Here is a 22694-nt window from a genome sequence, read left to right on the forward strand (position 1 = left end):
CATAAAAGCAAATGATATCGCTAAACTAGCTTTCGACAAAAATGAAAGGCTACAACTGTTTGCAAAGAGATGGGTGAATATTATTATTAGTTAATAATGTTTGATTGATATGTTGTTTTACAACAGAAAGAAATTGATTAAATTCATAGTTTTTGAACCATTAAGGGAAAAGACAAGGAAATCATAGAACGAATAAAAGAACATAAAAAGGAAGATCAAAACACAAGTCCCAAATTAATCTGAAATTAAAAGAAAAAAAAAAGCTACACAAGGCTCAAGGAAAACTTAGAGAAAAACTCGAAAGAAAACAATAAATAGAAGATAAAAGTACAAAAAAGGACACTCCATAACTTACATATGATCCTAAAAAAAAAAATCAATACCAGCCATTTGAGGACTTGAAAGATACACCAAACAAAAATATTTTACATCACTTTGAATTAATTATGTATTTTGTAGTTTTGATTATTTTAGATATGACAATATTTGTATATAATATTACCATCGTGCTTGAGATATTAAATTAATTAGATTTATATTTAATGCATTCACTAAATAATATAACATCATTAAAAGAATTTAAAAAATAAATTCTAAAGATTTCATTTTAATTACATGTAATCATCTAATTTATTGAAAGTATATATTTCTATATATAGTTGTTAAGTTATTACATTAATAATTTATATTTAAAATATTTATTTAGAGCCTTAAATTGTTTATTTAAAAAGAATAAGAAGAAAGGATTTGGATTCATGGGTTCTGTTGTTCATTCCAAGAGAGCAAAATGAAGTAGCTAATTATTTGGCGAAAGCGACTGTTTATCATAATGTTGAGTTGTAATTTTTTGAGTCTCCTCCTACCATGATCCAGAATTCATTGGATTTGGATCAGTCTAAGGAGTTTTTTTAAATTAGTAGTTTGTAATCAATTAATTATATGTTTATGTTTATATTAAAAGAAAAAAAGAAGAAGAAGAAGAAAGGATGCAATAATTGATAATTCGTCGGAGGCCATGCAACCTTACGCATGGAACCTAATGCTTTGAAGTTTGATGCCATGACTTTCAGGGCACTCCACAATCAGCATTCTATGGACTACATCCCTATATCGTTGTGAGCCACAATAAAATTCCAATGTAAAATTGATATGACTAAGGATATTTGAATATTCTTATATTATTAAAAAAATTAAAACTATAAAACCATTTTCCTTGAAGATATAATTAAATAATAAAAAAATTAGAGAGATTTCATTTTTATTTATTAAATTATTAGTTTCAGCTCCCTTTCAACGCGGAGACGGGAAGGAAATGTCAATCCAACGGTGGTGACCTTCTCCAAAAACATTTATTTTTAGTTTAAAGTTTCAACATATTTTTCTTTTTCTTCAAAAAAAAAAAAAAAGAAAAAAAGTTTCCAACACATTATTACGCGTGAGAGTGACCCTGCACAGCCCCTCTTATACTCTATTTAGTCCTCCCGTTGACCACGTTGCCGAATTCCTTTTTTTTTCTTTACCTTTCAAGAGTTTTCACTGCTTCACTTTCTATTTATAAAACAAGTCCTTCATCTCCCTATTCTACCTGCAACTACCCAAGGTTTTAAGTGAGGGCGAGACTATAAGAAATTAAGGCTCAATTTATTCATGTGAATTTCGTTTCGAATGAAATACTCAGTTGCAGAGAGGAATAAGGATGTCTAATATACCAACGTCTCTCTCTGAAGTTTGCCTTACTCTCTCTCGCCTTACCATGTCCATCGCCGATCCATGGCCCTTTTCCTAAGCTTCTTTTTCGTTCTAACCATACCCTTTTAAATCCAAGCTCCTCTTCCTTTTTTTTTTTTCGCTTGAAGTTATTTCTGTTCCCGGTCAGACACGATCCATGAGAAAGATAAGAGGCTTCAAGATCGGGAAACGGCTTGTCCGAATCTCCAGATGCTTCATCCGCGAACCTCGGAACCCACCTGGGTACCCTCCCCTGTCCCGTTCTGGGTCCTTTTGTAACTCGAAGCCTTTCTCCAAGCTTATCAGTTGGGGTCGCCGTTTGACAGAAAGAGCCAAATCTCTATGCTCAGTGAAACCTGGGTCGGGTTACGTTCCCATTGATCAAGACCCCATCAAAAAGGAACGGGCGGAAGTTCCAAAAGGGCACTTAGCCGTCTACGTTGGTAAAAAAGACGGCGACTTTCATAGAGTTTTGGTGCCGGTTATTTACTTTAACCACCCTTTGTTCGGCGAGCTCTTGAGAAAAGCCGAAGAGGAATATGGATTTAGCCACCAAGGTGGAATCACCATTCCTTGCCGGTTCTCCGAGTTTGAGAAGGTCCAGACCCGGATCGCAGCGGGAACCGGAGGAAGGAAAATATCGAGGAAGGGCCACCATTGAGAGACCGGTGGTGGTAGTAAAAGTAGTGGTTGATGATGACGATAATTAATTGAGGTCAATGGTTGTGATTACAATGTGCCCGGAATTTTTGTTTTGGTAGCGGATTTATTTACCTTTGTATTTTCACATTCTCGTTTAATGGATTTTCACTTTTTTAGGTGTATACTCATCGAGAATATATATTTTAGAAGTGACTTTTTCGATTAGATTATAAATAATTATGTCCAAAATAATGCTACAGTAGATAAATGAAATTGGTTACTAGTTAGGTTTTTTTCCGTTATTGCAACTGTTTATTTGCTTTGTAGTATTTGTCAGAAAGTGCTAAAATAAATATTAAGAATGCAGTATTTGCATTCTGCTGTATTTGTCTTGAAAAAAACGACCAACAGCAGTGGAAGATTGCTTATCAAAGATGAAAACAAGTGCTTCATCATGTTTAGTAGTAGAATTTGGGTAAAGTAATAGGTGCCTCTACCAAAAAAGATTTTCAGTTATAATTTTGGTCGTATTCTAAATATGCATGTCTTTTCTCTACTTCTGCAAAGAATGGCAATAATCGATTTTGATAGTTTGATTTAAGAAATTGACTAAAAGCTGGATCTTTAATTATTTATTTCCTTTTAGATATTTAAAAAGAAAAGGAATAAAATATAAAAACCAAACTTAATGGAAAAGAGCCAGCACAGCGTTTGTCACCATAAATGTCAATATCACGCATCTGAAGGTGGGAGTGGCGAATCTTGAGGGAATTGCACCACAGGACTTCGGATGCGTAAAAACGGGTCCTTTAGAGAGTGTGATGGCCTGTGCCAATTGCCACATAAAGCTCCCTGGACCATGTGCTCCATCATTTATCCCCTACTTGATCCAGACTGCCATGTGCATCTATTCATATTTGGTTCAATTTTCATTTCACATTATTCCATTTTGCTGTTTTCTGTTTTTTTTCCCCTCTGTTTGAGAAAAATACAAGCTTATTTCATATCGTTATGCTTATGTGGGGGTGAACCTGACCATGCTTGACCATAGTTACACAACTCACATGAGAATCCCAACAAAGCTGGTCCAAATTGGGTTAAAACACTTAGGTGAAGAAGCCCTATTCTTCTTTGTAAGATAATGGGCTGCTTGCTGTCCCTGCCCAATGGCATCAAAGGCAGCAACAGCCTTATTAGGAGCCCAAATAGGATGCAACCAGCTGTTGGCTAGAAATGGAAGAAACGGCATACTTTTTAGGCTATGTTACTCTGAGATAAAGTAGAAATTTGAGTAGCCCAAGGAAGATTAAATGGGGCCTTTCTTAATAGGAAAGCTGGAAAAAAAAATGAGAGCAAAAAAGTAATCACTCCCTCCCTCACCTCCTCACCACTAAAACAGAGCACAAAACAAAAAGAAACAAAAGAAAGTCAAATTGGGAAAAGAAGAACAAGGGAGAACAAAGAAAAAAAATGTTCGGGAGCTTTGAATCACATCCCACTCACAAAACTATCAAAGCCTTGGGACTCCCTACACTCTTCATTCTCTTGCTCTCTCTTAGTTGCTTTGGTCATTTGGTTAAAGCTTATGTCTTAATCTACGCTGGCTGCTCTCAAGAAAAATACGCACCAAACTCCCCATTTGAAGGTAACCTCAACTCTTTTCTATCATCAGTCGTTAGCTCATCCTCTCAAGTGTCTTACAATGCGTATGCTCTTGGAAATGGAAGCTCAACCCCTCCTGAAGGCGCCATATATGGCTTGTACCAGTGCAGGGGTGATTTGCCGATGTTTGAATGCTCAAGATGTATGCAAAGTGCTGTTAAGCAGATAGGCTTGGTTTGTTCCAACTCTTACGGCGCTTCAGTACAACTCGAAGGCTGCTATTTAAGATATGAGCATAGTAATTTCTTGGGGAGTCCCGATACGACTCTCATGTTCAAGAAATGCAGTAGAAGTGTTAACAACGATGTGGAATTCTTTAAGCGTAGAGATGATGTTCTAGCTGACTTGCAGTCGGCTATTGGTTTCAAAGTCAGTTCCTCAGGGTTGGTGGAAGGGTTTTCTCAGTGTTTGGGGGACTTGAGCTCCTCTGATTGCTCTGCATGCCTTTCGGATGCTGTGGCCAAACTTAAGAGTTTATGTGGATCAGCTGCAGCTGCTGGTGTATACTTAGGGCAGTGTTATGCTCGATACTGGGCATCCGGCTACTATGCTGAACTCACTCCAGGTGCAATTCATATCCTTGATAACCCCATTTAGTCTAATCCTCATGTTTTCCCATGTTAGTAATTAATTAAATTTTAATTTTTTAAAAATATTTTTCATATATTTTAATTTTTTAAAAATATTTTAAAATTTTTAAAAATATTAATTATTAATGTAATGTCTATACCATAATCCATGTGTATATCATATCATAAAAGTCTATAAATTTTTTATACATTTTAAGATAATTTAACAAATACTACAAATTTAAAGGTTAAAAATAAAAATTAAATAAATAGCTAAAATATTTATTTTTAGTTAGAAAGCAAAATAAATAATTATACAATCCAACAGTTTTATTATAAGGCAGTAACTTCGAAGGGTTAGCAGCATCTTAATTGACCTCCTATTGAGTACTGATAGATATGAAGGAAAAAAAGTGTTATATTCCTTTAAGGTCAATTCCACATATCGAGAATCCACCATCTCCCACTTTCATTTCGAATAAGAACTTGCCTTAAAAGCAGCATTGTTGGCTGATCAATAAAGCAGTTGAGGGAATATTGGTATAACCATGACCTAACCCTAAATAGTGGAAAGATTCCCCCTAAAACCTTCCAGTCTTCTTTCAGAATTTCTCTACATAAAGTACTTTTTCTCAACTTGAAACTTAATAAAATAAGAAATAAATTAAAAGGATAACATATATATATATATAAGGTGAAAAGAAATAAACACACATTTGCTAGTGGCATTGTGATGTTAAAAAACTAAAGAAGTAGGGTCTGTAAGTATAGGCATAGGAAGCTAAATAATTGTGATTATTATAACATTGGCTTTTTTTCGCGTGTGTGTAGAATCCTCCCACGAAGATGATGTCGGGAAAACAGTAGCAATAATCGTGGGTGTATTGGCAGGTGTAGTGGTTCTGATTGTTCTTCTCTCAGTTTGCCGAAAAACCAAACGTAAAGCTCTTCTTAATTTTCTCTCCATTTCCTCATATTTTTTAGAGATAATAACTTTGACCTTTATTCTTTTCCCAGATTGAATGAGCCTGCCCAGCTTCCGAAAGAGTATTCGTGATTAGTGTATTGGGTTGTTTTCTTTAATATTAAGGTGGCAACTTTATCAGTTACTTTATTTTTTTAGTCATAAAAAAGAAGGGAGGCAGTGAATGTAATCTCCATCAACTTCACAACATATGCTGATTCCATCACAAACCTGACATGAAAATCCATCACCTTTCTTCAGCAAAACTTTATCCTTTCACAAAAGTAAGCCAAGTTGATCATAATTATAAATTGGTAAGTAAACTAAACCGACAATCAAAATCCGGCTTCTTTATCTGCCTTCTCTTCGTTTCTCTAGATGGGAAAAACTTCAATAAAATTTGCATTTCTGTTTCCAACAGATTCAACCATTCCATATCTCAATTTCAGTTTCAAAATCGTTTCTATGTGAATCTTATGTAAATAATAACATGAAATGAGAAGATTAGTCCCAAAACAAAAGGAGCTTAATGCAATATTATTAATTGGGCTTAAGGCCTACTATCTATGTTTGACCCATCTAATGCAATATTATCAATCCGCTTGATGCGATATCATCAATTGGTCAAACATTAAACAGTTTTAGACAATGAAAAGGCTCCACTTTGCATTTTTATAAAAAAAAACTATATAAAATTCCTTTCATCAAATATATAAACTTAAAAATATATAACATTTTGTTGAGTAATTTTCCGTTGTGTCCCATTAGAGGGGGCAATCGAATCTTTATAAATATAGCTATTGTTCATAGAATTGACGCTCTTAACTGACTTTATGCATGCTAGACATGTGTATTGCTTTGGGCTGCCTGTTGAATACTCCTTTGACTCCTGTGAGCCGAGACCTACGAGCTCCCTTTGTAAACTCCTCTTGTCTTGTGCGAGCTGAGTTTGCGAACTTCCCTTGCGAACACCCTTTGCTAGCTTCATACAGTAAGGCTTGTATGTATCCGATTGGTGGGCCCTATTTGAGTCACGGGTAACAACCCTGACCTTATATGATTTTTGGGTCGCTGATCATAAATGCCTAACAAACATATATATATATATATATATATATACATATGGGGATAATGTTTGATGCATTAGTTTAATACACCATCAATGAACCACATTAAATAATAATTAAGATAATAAAGTCTTTGAGTACTTATAAATAAATATTAATAAATTTATTTAATTATAATTAAAAGTAATTAAATTTTTTATTTCTTTCATCTCTTTCTTTACAAAAACAACTAATATTTGGACTAGATGATCGGAGTTGGACCTTGTTGGATACCAATGTTTGTTATTTCAAAAACTAGAAGATCTAACTGATGGTATTGCAGTCTATTTATGATATTGATATAGGTTCTAAACCGATAGAAATATAAAAGCTAGATACTAATCAAACAAGTCAAAACTATATAATAAAAATTAGTTATATAGTTCTTTACTTGTGGATCTTCATTAGCTTTACTAATAAGTTTGGATTTTATAAGAATAAATTATTATTGATGATTGAAAATCAATAAAATAATTCTAAATTTGAAAAGAAAAATAATTCAAAACCCAGTTTATGTAAGGGGAGAGGAGATGAGAAAAAATCCCAAAATTAATTCTAATTGTTTTGTGATTGAATATTAATGAAATAATTTAAAATTGAGGAAAAAAAACAAATTTAGAGACGTTTTGCTATGTAGATATATAAGGAAAGAGATGAAAAATAATAAAAATTTAATTTATTTGAATTATATTATTTATAAGTCATTAATGATTTTACTACTTTACTTATTGTTGAAATGACCTAAGTGGTTTATTGATGGTGCATGATATTTATGCATTAGTGGTGCATTAAAGAAGTTTTAAAATTAAAAAAAAAAAAAAAAAACTTGTATACAAATCCCTCAATAAATGAAATAATTAAACAAATTAAAAAAAAAGAATTCTGAAATTTATTTTTTGGATTTCATGATTCATCATGTTTTTCCTTTAGATTTGAAGATTCAAATTTCTTTTATTTTTATTATTTTGGGTTCAATATTCTCACTTCCCAGATTATCATGGTATCTTCCTCAAATATTAAAATGATTTTAAACAAACCCATACAAATTTGTGAATGATCGGGAAATTTCCACCCACTAACCTACATACTGGTATTCCATTTTCTTTAAAATTCCTTTTAATTAAGTTAATACTTAAATAATCTTTTTTTTTTTTTCTAAATTTTAACCAAAGATTTCACGTGGATGGCCCCCGCTGATTACCACTCACCCTCGTTGGCCGCCACTTTGGTTGTTTGAGTCTAGATTTCACCATTATTTTGTTTTCAACCCTCTTTTTTTTTTTTTTTTTTTTTCCAAAGATCAATGTCGAAACGTCAACATTAAAATGAAGTATGTTTTGGTTGGATTGTTTTCAATTTTCAAAATTTTCTTTTTAAGTTTTTCTATCACCGTTTAAGTCAATCAAACAATATCTAGAATGCTGGAATTTTGCTTGCGGTTTTTTGTGTAATGTGATTATTGGTATAATATGAATATGCGTTATGTGTTGGATAAAAAAATAAAGAAGAAAGAGGAGGAGGAGAGAGAGAATACTAATTAAATTTAATTTAAATAAACATATTTTTAAATCAAAAGAAAACAAAAACTACAACACGTGACACTCTTTAATTAGTTGAAGTTTTTATTAAAGAAGAAAAAAGAAATAAAAAAAGTCTGGGTTGGTTAATGTCAAAGCAATGTGAAGGAATATATTTGAGTTTTCTAGAAAACATACAAGTCGTAGATTGAAAACGAACTATTGTCATTTTCAAATTAACATAAATGAATTTGTGTACCTGAGAAATGAATGGACCAACCAAACAATAACGAAAGCCTAATCTGGTTACATGGTTTTTATTAGATATGTCTTACAGACAAATCCAACTCATCTTTTGAAGAAATATTTGTTTTGGTTCGTGATTTAATGATGTTGATATCTTAACTAACCCACACCATTGAACATCCCAACCACGAGACTCTATATATATATATATATATAACCGTACAGTACGAACACAATGGATGAAATTCAACTTTATTATTCATTAACAAAGATTTTAGAACGTTACACAAAGAATTGATGGCAACTCTGTATGAAAGTAGCATTTTTAGTACAATATTGAGGGTTTATACAGCCTTAACCCTATTAAACCCTGTTATTTATTTTACAAGCAATTAAATTAACTATAAAATTGCAACAAATTAAAGTCCTGAAGTGAAAGGCACACCGGTGCTCGGCAACCAAGAATTCCCAGCCAGAAAGTTACCGACAGTGAACTTTGACACCTCACTTGCGCTCTTAAGAACATGGTAGCCTCCCCATTTGACTCTATTAGACGTGGATGAACCGGGGCCAGTGTTCATATACTCCGCATAATACAGCGTCTTAAGTGCAAAATCACCATCCCATTCCATCCAGCCGGCCGGGTTAATTAAGCTATCCAGATACGTTTTCATGAAAACCGTCCTCGAATATTGTTTCCATGGCCTCCCTAGATATGTCTTCACCGAGCTTTGCACTGGCTTCAAATCGGAAGCTGCTGTAACTCTGGAGTTGTGGATTATAATTCCAGTATTCTGGTTTGGGTCGGTCCGGCCTTGAGCCGTCACCGTGTTGGTCTTATTAGGGGGATTGCGTGCGTATATGTTGCAGTCTTGAAACACAACGGCTGCGTTGCCGAATATCCAATCAACGGTCCCGTAGATGTCACATTCTCTGTAAAATTGCCTTTCGGAATGGACGTAAAGAGTGTCTTGGTACCCTTCGAAGCTGCATTTGTAGAACACCGAGAGATCGGAGCCTGAACGTAGAGCCACTGCCTGATGGTTAGTAGGACCAGCGGTGTTTCTGAACGTAATGCCACGAGCAATGAACCCATCTCCAACAACGGCTGATATTCGACATTATTATAAAAAAAACAAATTAAAATAATAAAAACCAACGTAAGTTAGCCTTTTATTTTCAATCTAGAAATTGAAAAAATCTATTTATTGCAGATCCTATCACATCAATCAAATTGATGATTCCTTGACTATAAAGGCTATGACATTGAAAGGTACTAAATGTCACTTTCATGCATAGCCTAGCTCCTGCCAGCACTTCAAAAATTTTCATTTAGATTTTGTAAATGTAAAATTATATTTATTAATATGTTTTTATGAAGTGTTTATATTCACAATGAAATAAACAACAATTAAGTTTCACAACATTCAAATGTTTATTACTAAAAATTATATGCAAAGTTTCTTCTTCAAAAGAAAAATAATTCAGTTGGTAGTAATTTTACTATGTTTTTGCTACTTATCCTAATCTAACTTGATATATAAAATTAAGTATACATATCTTCTGGCATACCCTAAATATATATATATATATATATATATGAAGAAAATAATAAAAATATATCATTTATTGTTAATTCATTATCAATGTAGCTAATACTGAAATCATATATGTGATATGTTATTTGGTAATTATGCTGTATAATTTTTGATGTAATATTTAAAATTATTTATAATCTTACACTTATAATAAATTTGATGCCAATTAAATTAAAACTTAATTAATATTTATAATTATATATTAGATACATACATTTTTTTCAACAAAATTAGGTGCCTCATTAATTTTAGACTTTTAGGCTTGTTACATTTTCCATGTTAACACTACTACTATTACTTTTATGTATGTACTAAGCTATATATAAGTTATGTTTCATTGAATTGAATTAGGATTTAGTCAATTTCTTATTAATACATCTATTATTATCATTGATTTGTATAAGCCTGGCATGTTTATTTGCTGTAAAATTATGTATTAAATTAATGTCTTAATTTAGTATTGTTTTTATTAAAAATATTTTAATATTTTTAAAGAAAAGCTAAAACCTTTTATTTCTGGTTTTATTAAAAAATTTAAAAATATCTTATTTAATAATACTTTTATCTCAAAAATATTTTTTATAACGTACAGCTAAACTGGTCAGTTTTATTTATTATACTAGTTGTCTAGTTGGTACCCAGTCTAAACCTAGTAACTAGCAAGATGTTTCCCTGCTAATATTGGCTGCCTTTTCTTGCAAGCTACACTCCCATCCCACGGCACTCGTAAGAAAATCATGCGAAAATCCCAAAAGTTTACTCACCAACGGTGGCTGAATTGAACGTTGTGGATCCTCCTCCGACGCTTTTGCTCCCTGTGATTATAGTTTTCCCTATACCATCGCCCACCATCATGATGTTTTTCAGCTTGCTTCCTATCTCAACATTTTCCTTGTATGTGCCTGCCTTAACGTATATCACATACCTTCCACTTCCGGACCTCTTCGAAGCAGCGGATATAGCGTCTTTTATCGTCTTATAATTCCCTGAACCATCTTGGGCCACGACAATATTCGCCGTAGAAGCTGGCGACGACGATTGCAACAGCTTCCTGTCACCGGGTTTCACCCATGTCGGGAACCCATCTTTGTAGGTTGGTTCCTTGTAAGGTGCCTTGTTGAGAGCCAGGGTGTTACTAATTAACTGGGAAACGTTGTTAGACATCATGGGAAGAAGATAATCCGGGACCCCGAGTTCCATAAACCCGGTCCGGCATGTTTCGAGATTGGTTAAAGCCGTGCTGAGCCATGTTTGAGCATCATCCTTATTGAGATTGGTGCCGGAATCAACAGTTTTGTTGAGACGAAGGATGGTTAACTCATACAAGTTTACGCAATCGGACCATGCAGCCTTTTCACGTTCATTCCGGCACTTAGTGCCCAATGAATGCGTGTTACTTTCTGCTCGTGCGGCACGCTCTAGAGCGAGGTGCGTGGAGATTTTGAAAAATTGGAACTCATCTTTGATTGGGGTTTTTTTGGGATCATGGCTCAAAAAATACTCGCACGGCTGTGGGTTAGGAGTTTTCCTGCACCATGATCTCACATCATTAGCCCTATATCCTAAAGCAACCGGAAAAAGAAAAACAGGCACCAAGGAAAGTGCTACGAGGATTTGAAGACGTGCCAATGCCATGGATGGCTCACCAATGTGTGAATTGTAATAGGTTTCGAAAGGTTTAAGTGGGGTTTATTGTGGGATATTAATGCTCTATCTCTGGGTCTCTTTATATAGATGTTTGGGGTACTGAAAAGTCTAAAATGTTTTTTGCTTCAGCTAGCAGTAATTAGTACAAAACTGTATGATGGCTTTTTTGTAAGCGAAATAAAATTTGATGGCTGCCTTTTTCTATCAAGTACATATTATTTGAAGAAAGTAAAAAAAAAAAAAAAAGGAAAAAAAAGAAGAGAAAAACAATGTGCATTGACCTTCTGAATTACATGCAAATGCAGTATATATTGGACAGACAACTAGGTAACAATCCTTCCCTTCCTTACCTAGAGCGACCTGTCATCAATTATGACGCTGAAAAGTCAGACTGTTTGTATTTCTGATTACGTAATTGGCTTGGCTGCATGTAGCCTCTCAATACCATGGAACGGGTCCTTAATTTCAATGGATTCTATTATATATTTTGTGTACAAATTGGTTTTAAGTTTGAGATGTTAATAGGATGGATCCGGCGAGTTCCAGTTTTAAAATTTTCATATAAAGTAGTAAGTAAATCTTAAGTTGAGAGCAGTTATCTAATACCTTCATTTTATTATTCAAAAAAGATAAAAAAAAATATTATTATTTATTTATATTTAATTATAACTTATAAGATTACTAAATATAAGGTTGAAAAACACAAAGGGGGCTAGGTTGATTGAGCCAAGCAGACTGAACCAACCCTTTTAATTTTAAAAAACATGTTAATATATATGCTTAAACATGTTTAAAAATTTATTTTAAAATTAGGGTTTTTTTTTTTAATAAAAAAGATGCGAAAACAATTTAAAGGTAATATAGTTTAAAAGCAAATAAAATAGTGAGGAAAGATTCAAAGTCGTCATTGACTTACCTGGCTTACTGAATTATTTTACCGATCTTCCCTTAAGACTCATCTCTGGTCTAAAATTTCAATTTGTTTGACTTTCTTTTTTTTTTTTTTATCTCTCAATTTATTTAAATGGCTGGGGCTTGACAAATTGGCCTATAAAATTATTTAGCATGCAACTCATGTTCCCGTAATAATTAAAGAAAAGTCTCAAATGTTACCATGAATTCTTGTTATGATAATTGTTCTGTTAGGTGCGGAAAAATAATAAGATACGAGTACAAATACATTATTTTTGGTTGAATTATATCAAACAGCATGCTAGGTTTTATATATATATATATATATATCAAATCTGGACACGTTGAAATAGCTAATACAAACCACAAACACATCGTTACAAGTGATAATTAATAAAAAAAAAAATCAACATTTAAATTGAATTACAAAGTGACTTCTCAAGTTTATGAATGTTGTTCTTATCCAAACCATGTTTGTATAATTCATGGATCGAAAAAAGATTGAATTTTAAAATAAATAATTAAGTCTATTTTTACTAAAACTATATAAAAATTAAAGGTTGTGCCCCACGCCTCCACTCCACGCAAAAGCCCTACGTTTATATAAAAACTTTATATCGTAATCAAGGTCAAGGAAGCCAATTTCCATGCCAAATTGGACTAACTAGTTAACTGCAATCAAATAATTGCGAATATATCCAAATAAACTTTGCATTAAGTTGAGTTATGTTTTTGTTAATCCATACGCATCGCTTGTGCTATAATCCTAACTCAAAACGTCTCTGTTAATTAGTTTGTAACACGAAAGTTGTATAAACATATTACAGTCATAATCAAACAGTTTCTAATGCTTATGAGGAAAAACCCTTGTCTTTAATTTCATTTTGTAATGATAATACGGTATTAGGTCTTTTTCATCCTTCATACTCAGTAACATTTTCTTTTATTTTTCAGGTGAAAGCTGCCAATAACTGAAAAAAGGATGCCATTTGATAACAAAAAATAGTTGGCATTACTTCATTTAATTGCTGTGATAACAAACTTATAACTAACTATCTTCTTGGCTATAAATGTAACACAAAATAACACTTCTACATTACAATTACACTTCATCTAAAATTTTAGATTCCTATAGGCCTAAAATTTTGTTCAAGACTAACTCCGATATTATTTTTTGTATAAAATAAATTTTAAAAATATAATACATTAAAATAAATGTTTTCCAACAAATTAAAAATATATTAAAAAGTCTTTATACTTAACAAGCAAATGCCTTTAAAATAGTAACAAAATTAATAATAAAATAAGAGTTATACAATATCCAAATAATAATAATAAAATAATAGCAAAATGACAACAAACAATAGTAAAAAAAATTAGACAAATTTAAGTTGAGCCGGGTCAAAAAAATCTTACCCGAGGCTTGGCCCGTTTTGGAAAACAAATATTTTTTTTTTGTCTAAACCCATTTTTTGAACTTATATTTTTACCTAAATATTCCTCCCATTTTTTGAACGAAACTCCAAATTTAAACTAATAACCCGACTTACAATCAAATCTAGCTACACTCATATATCATATCATGAATAAATAAATCATTTGACCTAAGCTATGAAAAATTCCCTCTAAACTACATAACTTTTCATCCAAATACATTTTCCAAAAAGTTCAATTACTGAATTTGTAAGGTTTGGGAAACAAGTTGAGGGTTAAGAAAATAAATGTTGGAAGTTTAAAAACTAATCCAAGTATCCAATCATGGACGATTGATTTTGACTTCTTTTTTTTTTTTTTATTCTTTTGCGCTGTATTAAAGGGCCTTTGGTTTTGGTTTCATCAAATTCTTAACACAAATTAGCCATATGCTTAAGCATCATTATCCACTTTAATTGAGAAATGATTTTGACTAGCAAGTTGCGTGTGCACACTTGCACCTTAATCATAAAATAAAAATTCAAATGCCGTTCAAAAGAAATAAAATCCATCCACGGTTTGATCCCCAACATTTTTGAATATATATATATATATGGGTTTCAACAAAAAAGGCTGTGGGTGAACAACTCTGTAGGAGATTTTTCTATGTATTTTCATCTATTTTACTGTTTAGGCTGACAATTTTTTTAACAAGACAAAGTATTGGCATCACCCAACCCGACCAGTTCGATAAGTAAAATAATAGTAGCGGAACAATGCCAAAAACATAAAAGAGCACAACAAAATTCCCCAACAATGAAACCAAAAAGCTCCACACAAGATAAACAACGGAAACTTACTAAAAACGAAACAACTATCGCACCATACAAACCTCAGCATGTGATTTCAATTCGTACCACAACCACAACCAAAATTACCTTGTATTTATATAGCACCTTGACCTTTTGAAAGAAAACAAACTATCAATTGATTTTGTATATTAATTTTCGATGCCACTTCTACAAAAGTGATAGTCTCAAATATACTTTTCAATATCCATCTTTTCTCATAAAATCTCAAAATTTTTGAATAAGTTTCAATTAAGAAAAATAAATATTTAATGTAGAACTTGATTAATCATATAATAATTTTATCTCTTACTTTTCATTCCAATTTTTCCTTCAAAAAAATTGAAAGTAAAGATTATCTAAATTTTTTCACCCTAAGACTTCAATTACATAGTGAAAAGAGAAAAAAGAAGAGAAAAGTTGAGTGTTGTTGATTTTATTTTAATAAAATAAGATAAATACAAAATCTAGAACTTAGAACCATTTCTTTTGATCTAATGACTAAGATCATTTGACTCTCATCATTCTCATTTTAAAAGTTATTATTATAGTTACCATAATCTTTTATGAGATATATGTTTAAAAATGACTTGGTAATGTTTAATATTATAAGTTAATTCAACATTAATTTGAAATTATAAAAATTAAAGTAAAAATAAAATTATTTCCTTGTAATAATATTTATATCTTTAATATATATTATTTTTGGGAAAAGGGTCAAATGAAAAAGCTTTCAGTGATCCAACTGTGTCCTCAATTGGCCCCCAAAAGTTAATTGGCCCTTATGTTAATAGTCAATGACTCCTAAAATGAAAAATTTCTCTTCTAACTTTTTAAATTTATAAAATTTTAAATTAGTAATGATAAAATTACATTTTGTCCCCCAAAAGATAAATAATTTATTTAATTTCTTAAAAATTATAAAGAATATATACTATTAAAATGGAGAAATTACATTTTTACTATTGTAAAAATATACAACTTAATTCCACCTCTCATTTTTTTTTTTTAACTTTACCTTGATAAGAAAGGGGACTTTTCTGTCCCTATTCCCACTAACCTTGCTTTTACTAGTACCCTTACTAGCAACCTTACCTAAGAAAAACACACAACATGAAAAAAAAAGGCAAAAAAAGAGAGAGAGAAATGAATGAAGACACTCACCTAACAAAAACATCCCAAGCAACTCAAAATACTTTGGACAACTTCAAGCATTAAATGAATAAGAAAGAACAAAAGTACTTGCAAAACAAGTTATAGAGGAAGAATTAGAGTTTGATAATTAAAAAAAAAATTTAGAGAGATTGCAGAAGTGAGGAGAACAACATGAGAGCTCTTTATATATATGACACTCGTTTCATGCACCATCAACACATGTTTACTGATTTTGGCAACACTCTTAATCAAATACAAGAAGACTCATGGCCTACACATCATTATAACGTTTATAAATCATGTCATCTAAATAACGGCTAATGCGCTTATCCTTAAGTCATGCTTTCATTAAATCAACAGTTACAAAATTGAAAATTTGATCATTCCATACAAGGGCGAAGGGAGGGGCCCTTGCCCCCTAAAACTGGAAAATTTTGGTTTAGACCCCCTAAAAGCTATCAAGTTACAAGGATACGGCAAAATTATAGTTTGACCCTTCAAAATTATAAAATTTTAATTTAATCCTAAAAATTGCAAAAATTCTACAATAATATAGTGAAATTGTATTTTAACTCTCATAAAGTTGTATAACATTATCCCGTCCCCTCCCAATTTTTGTTTTGGCTTTGCTCCTAATTCATACCATGCCACATAAGAAAATGAGATCCCTCAGCAAAACCTTTGGTCTAGGAGGAAGTCTCCCTTCACTGGGTGGCAATTGTTGTACATACATTGTTAGAGGACTACTTCGTAAGACAAATGTCTCTGTAACACCCCCAACCTATATCCCTCGTCGGAACCGGGTTATGGAGCATTACCGGAGTTTACAGTTCAAACAGATAGAATTTCAACATTTTATATAACATAACATTCATGTTAAAAACCAATCAAACTCATACATATTGTCCCTTATTCGAGCCCTCGAGCCCCAAAACACGCGTTAAAAACAAGTCGAGACTAATTCGGAAGCTTAGGAAATTTTTCGAAATACATTAAAAATTTTCAAAGCTGTAAGGGTCAGATGGCCATGTCACCTGGCCGTGTGTCACACACGGTTGAGACACACGCCCGTGTCTCTACTTGTGTGGACGAAAATAGATCATTTTACAAGCCATATTTGTAATACCTCTTAACCCTAAACCGTCACCAGAACAGGCTTACAAGGCATTACCAGACAAATCAAACAATTTACGGATAATTCTTAATAAATAAATAAATAACAAGCATATTATAGTATAATTATAAAGTCATTCTTTTTTTTTTAAATAAAAATTCAATATAACCCTTTAGAATTATCTATCCTTCCCGCAATTTTCAAACAACAACCAATCCAAACAAATCAATTCATGAATTTATACATCTCTAATTATAATAAAATTAATAATATAAAGTTCTAACATTTTTATGTTTTAACAATCTAACATAAGATGTCTAATTGATTCATTTAAATTATCATTTAACAAAATTGCATAAAGTTATGACATAGACTGTGTTTAAGACATATATAATTGTATGGAACAACTATTAACATCATTTATCAGTAATACTTCTGTAACAAAATAACAACTTATTACGACCTAGGTACATGTCATTTACAAAAGAGAAAAATACATCACCATGCATTTGAGTTCGGGATCAGCTTGAATGCTAAGTCGTTAATCACTTTTGTACCTAACCTGTGCACGGAAACAAACTGTACGCTGAGTATGCACTCAGTGGTATTTCTATAAGCCATCACTTAAATAATTATAAAATACATATATAACACTACATAAATTCAATACCTATTCAAATATTCACATTTTAATCCAGTGCTCTATTTTATTATAAGCTCAGTATTAATCATTATTTTTCAATAACAATTATTTGTTTATTGTTATTCAATAACAATCAATTATTCAGTATCAAACAATCAATAAAAATCAGTTATTCAGTCCAGTAATACAGTCATTTTGATATTCAGTGCAATAGTTTACACCTATTAACATAGCTCGGACTTAGACGGATACACGGATCCAACCAACACACCAGTACGGCACTCAGTGCCTCATCGGCTTTGTTGAAGTAAACAGTAGTAGTACGGTACTTAGTACCTCATCGGATTAAATCGAAGTAGCAGTAACAGTACGACACACAAGGTGCTTCATCGACTCGAAGTCGAAGTAACAATACGACACTTATAATGCCTGATCGACTCAAAGTCGAAGTATCCCTAAGCACTTCCAATCCTATCGCATGCCAATTATATCCGGCTCAGTCCGATACAGTTAATAGGGTATTCAATTCATTTCCCAATTCACAATAATTAATTATTTCAATATCAATTTCACAATGATAACAAGATCACATACATTCAATTCTTTATCAAAACACTAATACTTACCTTAATATCTTTCCATACACATCAAATAATAAAAACAACAATTTAAATGTTAAGTTTGGTTTATAGAAATACAAACCGTAATTCTCGGATTACTCTTCGTCAACCTTCTCTTTTCCTTTCCTTGCGGATGTCTCAATTTTTTATTAGCTACGAAAATAAAAATAATTTATATTATTAATACAACACTAATTTATATTGAATAATTAAATTTCTATTCAATTTCTATCTTAATTTCAATTTAATCCTAACTAAATTCATTTATTTTTCCATCTCAATTCATATCTCATTTCTACTCAAATTTCAACTAAACTTAAACTTAACTATCTAATTTTCATCATAAATACCTAATTTAGAAATTCTTGCAATTTAGTCCCTATCATACAAAATTTATAACTTATTCTATAATTTAATCTATCTCCCACTTTTAGTTAAAAATTCTATTAATTCAATCCTCAATTCACACTTTTACTCAATAAAATTTAATGTCTAAAATCTAATATCTTTGAAAATTTCAACACATACTTAATATTATTTTGCTCCAAGTTTATAAAAACTCAAAAATTACAAGAAAAAGGACTTAATTTGACTTACCAATTTAAAATTGAACCTTGAAAACCCTAAATTTCTTCTTTTCTTTTCTCTTTCTCTTTTCTTTCTATTTCGTCCCTGTTATGTTTCTATTTTATTTCTTTCATTAATTTATATACATATATAATAATAATAATAATAATAATAATAATAATAAAATATAAATATCTTTGTTATATAATGATATAATAATATATATTAACTTAAAATCTCAGATTTTTTAAAACATAAACCGCCTCAATTTTATCATTTTGGTTTAATTTCCTTTTTAGTCCTTTTTACTTTTTAAATCTACAATTAAGCTTTTACTTTTTATTCACTTTAGTCCTTTTTACTAATTACTCTAAATTAAGCTAAATTCACTTAATTAAAACCTTATTAAACACATCCCTAAACTCATAAATATTTCTAATAATTATTTACGAACCCATTTTACTAAGACGGAGGCCCAATAATGTTCTTTTCCGATGCCCGTGAATTTTGGGTCATTACATTTCTTCCCCCTTAATAAATTTTGTCCTCGAAATTTACCTGAAAAGAGGTGGGATACTGTGATCTCATAATCTCTTCTGATTCCCAACTTGCTTCTTCAATATTTTGACTTTTCCACAATACTTTCACTAAAAGAACTCGTTTATTATGCAATTCCTTTACCTCTCAAGCCAATATCTTAACCAGTTCTTTTTCATATGACAGATCAGGTTGAATTTCAGTATCCACTGTAGAAATAATAAGAAAAGGATCTGATCGATATCTTCTGAGCATAGAAACATGAAAAACATCATGAATCTTTTACAATTCTGGAAGCAAAGCCAGACAATATGTAACTGGTCCAACTCTCTCAATAATCTCATATGGCCCAATAAAATGAGAACTTAGTTTTCCTTTTCGACCGAATCTCATAATTTTCTTCCGAGGTGAAACTTTTAAAAATACCTTATCACCAACCGCGTACTCAATGTCTCTACGTTTCAGATCTGCATATGACTTCTGTCCGTCAAAAGTTGCTTTCAATCTTTCTCGAATCTTCTTAACAGTGTCTTCTGTTTCTTGAATTAATTTTGGCCCACTATTATTGCATACAAATTCAGCTAACGGTAGATAACGTTCCCAACCGATTCAAGATCAGGTCGAATTTCAATTCCTCTGTAGAAATAATAAGAAAAGGATCTGATTGATATCTTCTGAGCATAGAAACATGAAAAACATCATGAATCTTTTGTAATTCTGGAAGCAAAGCCAGATGATATGCAATTGGTCCAACTCTATCAATAATCTCATATGGCCTAATAAAACGAGAATTTAGTTTTCCTTTTCGACCGAATCTCATAATTTTCTTCCAAGGTGAAACTTTTAGAAATACCTTATCACCAACCGCGTACTCAATGTCTCTACGTTTCAGATCTGCATATGACTTCTGCCTGTTAAAAGCTGCTTTCAATCTTTCTCGAATCTTCTTTATAGTGTCTTCTGTTTCTTGAATTAATTCTGGCTCACTATTATTGCATACAAATTCAGCTAACGGTAGATAACGTTCCCAACCGATTCAAGATCAGGTCTAATTTCAATTCCTCTGTAGAAATAATAAAAAAAGGATCTGATCGATATCTTCTGAGCATAGAAACATGAAAAATATCATGAATTTTTTGCAATTCTGGAAGTAAAGCCAGACGATATGCAACTGGTTCAACTTTCTCAATAATCTCATATGGCCCAATAAAACGAAGACTTAGTTTTCCTTTTCGACCGAATCTCATAATTTTCTTCCAAGGTGAAACTTTTAGAAATACCTTATCACCAATCGCGTACTCAATGTCTCTACGTTTCAGATCTGCATATGACTTCTGCCTGTCAAAAGCTGCTTTCAATCTTTCTCGAATCTTTTTAACAGTATCTTCTGTTTCTTGAATTAATTCTGGCCCAATCATTTTCTTCTCATTCAATTTTATCCAACACACTGGTGACCGATATCTCTGACCATATAAAGCTTCATATGGTGCCGTTTGATTACTTGATTGAAAATTATTATTGCATACAAATTCAGCTAACAGTAGATAACTTTCCCAACCTGATTCAAAATCAATATTACAAGCTCGAAACATATCTTCTAGAATCTGAATAACTCGTTCTAATTGTCCATCGGTCTATGGATGGAATGCTTTGCTAAAATTAAGTTGAGTACTAAGAGATTCATGCAGTTGCCTTCAAAATCTGGATGTAAACCGTAGATCTCGATCAGAAATTATTGACACTGGAATACCATGTAATTGTACTATCTCCCAAATATAAACTTCAGCAAGTTTCTGAAGTAACCAATCCGTTCTGACTACTATAAAATGAGCTGACTTTGTAAGCCGATCAACAATCACCCAAATAGTATTTTTCTTACTTGCTGACAGTGGCAACCCTGTTACAAAATCCATTGTAATGCAGTCTCATTTCCATTTAGGAATGTTAGTAGGCTGAAGTAAACTAGTTGAAACCTGATGCTTTGCTTTGACTCGCTGACATGTCAAACATTTAGCCCCAAATTCCATTATATCCCTCTTCATACCTGGCCACCAATATAATTCTCGAAAATCACGGTACATTTTTATTCATCTGGGATGTAATACAAAAGGACTATCATGTGATTCTCAAAGTATTAACTCTTTCAATTCTGAAACATTTAGAACATAGATTCAATTATAAAATCTCAGACAATCATGCTTATCAATACTAAAATTCCCTGCTATGTCACTTTGAACCATTTCTTTTCTCTTTATTAGCTTATCATTTTCTAATTGGGCTGGCTTGATTCGTTCAAACATCACTGGTTTAATTCTTAATTCAGCCAATTAACCTCCATCATCACTGATACTGAGCTGTGCAAACATCGCTCGCAATTCAATTGCTGTCTTCCTACTCAATGCATCAGCTACCACGTTAGCGTTACCTGGATTATAATCAATAACACAATCATAATCTTTTAAAAGTTCTATCCATCGACGCTGCCTCAAATTCAACTCTTTCTATGACAGAAGATACTTGTGACTTTTATGATCTGTATAAATGTAACATTTTTCACCGTATAAATAGTGTCTCTATATTTTCAAAGCAAAAATCACAGCTGCTAATTCCAGATCATGTGTCGGATAATTACGTTCATGTGGTTTCAATTATCGAGAAGCATAAGTTATCACTTTTTCACTTTGCATCAGTACACACCCGAGCCCATTTAAAGAAGCATCGTTATACACAATAAAATCTTTTCCTGATTCTGGTAAAGTCAAAAATGGTGCCTCTGTCAACATCTGCTTCAATTTCATAAAGTTTTCTTGACATTGATCATTCCAGACAAACGGAACATTCTTTTGCAATAATTTTGTCATCGGTAAAGCTGTTTTTGAAAATCCATTCACAAACTTTCGATAATACCCAACTAATCCAAGAAAACTACGTACCTCTGACACATTTTTGGGAGTTTTCCACTGGACGATTGCTTTAATATTCTTTGGATCCACTCTAATTCCATCTGCTGATACCACGTGACCAAGAAATACCACCTCTGATAACCAAAATTAGCATTTACTCAATTTCCCAGACAACTGTTTCTCTCGTAATGTTTGCAAAACAATTCAAAGATGCTGCTCATGTTCAGATTCGGACTTTGAATATACCAAAATGTCATCAATAAAAACTACTACGAACTGATCCAAGTACGGCTGAAAAATTCG

At 32.1% G+C, this 22694-nt stretch overlaps 3 protein-coding genes across 3 annotated transcripts; 2 read left to right on the top strand and 1 right to left on the bottom strand.

Annotated features, from left to right (window-relative positions):
- The first annotated feature begins 1492 nt into the window (after positions 1-1492).
- On the top strand, positions 1493-2607 carry LOC108459715 (auxin-responsive protein SAUR36-like). The gene has a single exon (XM_017759116.2). It carries the CDS (start codon positions 1886-1888, stop codon positions 2387-2389), a length of 504 nt encoding a protein of 167 aa, XP_017614605.1. The 5' UTR covers positions 1493-1885; the 3' UTR covers positions 2390-2607.
- Positions 2608-3214: 607 nt separating this feature from the next.
- On the top strand, positions 3215-5985 carry LOC108459752 (plasmodesmata-located protein 8-like). The gene is made up of 3 exons (XM_017759156.2): positions 3215-4597; positions 5433-5540; positions 5619-5985. Exons 1-3 carry the CDS (start codon positions 3841-3843, stop codon positions 5621-5623), a joined length of 870 nt encoding a protein of 289 aa, XP_017614645.1. The 5' UTR covers positions 3215-3840; the 3' UTR covers positions 5624-5985.
- Positions 5986-8670: 2685 nt separating this feature from the next.
- LOC108458151 (pectinesterase 2) lies at positions 8671-11957 on the bottom strand. Its single transcript, XM_017757436.2, has 2 exons — positions 10797-11957; positions 8671-9542 (listed from the first exon to the last, which is right to left on the bottom strand). The coding sequence occupies exons 1-2, from the start codon at positions 11665-11667 to the stop codon at positions 8854-8856; spliced, it is 1560 nt and encodes a 519-aa protein (XP_017612925.1). The 5' UTR covers positions 11668-11957; the 3' UTR covers positions 8671-8853.
- Between the last annotated feature and the right edge of the window lie 10737 nt (positions 11958-22694).

This window comes from Gossypium arboreum, chromosome 11, assembly GCF_025698485.1.
Source record: "Gossypium arboreum isolate Shixiya-1 chromosome 11, ASM2569848v2, whole genome shotgun sequence".
Taxonomy (NCBI): domain Eukaryota; kingdom Viridiplantae; phylum Streptophyta; class Magnoliopsida; order Malvales; family Malvaceae; genus Gossypium; species Gossypium arboreum.

Excerpts from the sequence above, each read along its gene's own strand:
- LOC108459715 (XM_017759116.2), top strand. The coding sequence starts at position 1,886 with ATGAGAAAGATAAGAGGCTTCAAGATCGGGAAACGGCTTGTCCGAATC.
- LOC108458151 (XM_017757436.2), bottom strand. The coding sequence starts at position 11,667 with ATGGCATTGGCACGTCTTCAAATCCTCGTAGCACTTTCCTTGGTGCCT. Across the intron at positions 9,543-10,796 it reads GTTCAATTCAGCCACCGTTG|CCGTTGTTGGAGATGGGTTC; the intron begins GTGAGTAAACTT and ends GTCGAATATCAG.
- LOC108459752 (XM_017759156.2), top strand. The coding sequence starts at position 3,841 with ATGTTCGGGAGCTTTGAATCACATCCCACTCACAAAACTATCAAAGCC. Across the intron at positions 4,598-5,432 it reads CTATGCTGAACTCACTCCAG|AATCCTCCCACGAAGATGAT; the intron begins GTGCAATTCATA and ends GCGTGTGTGTAG.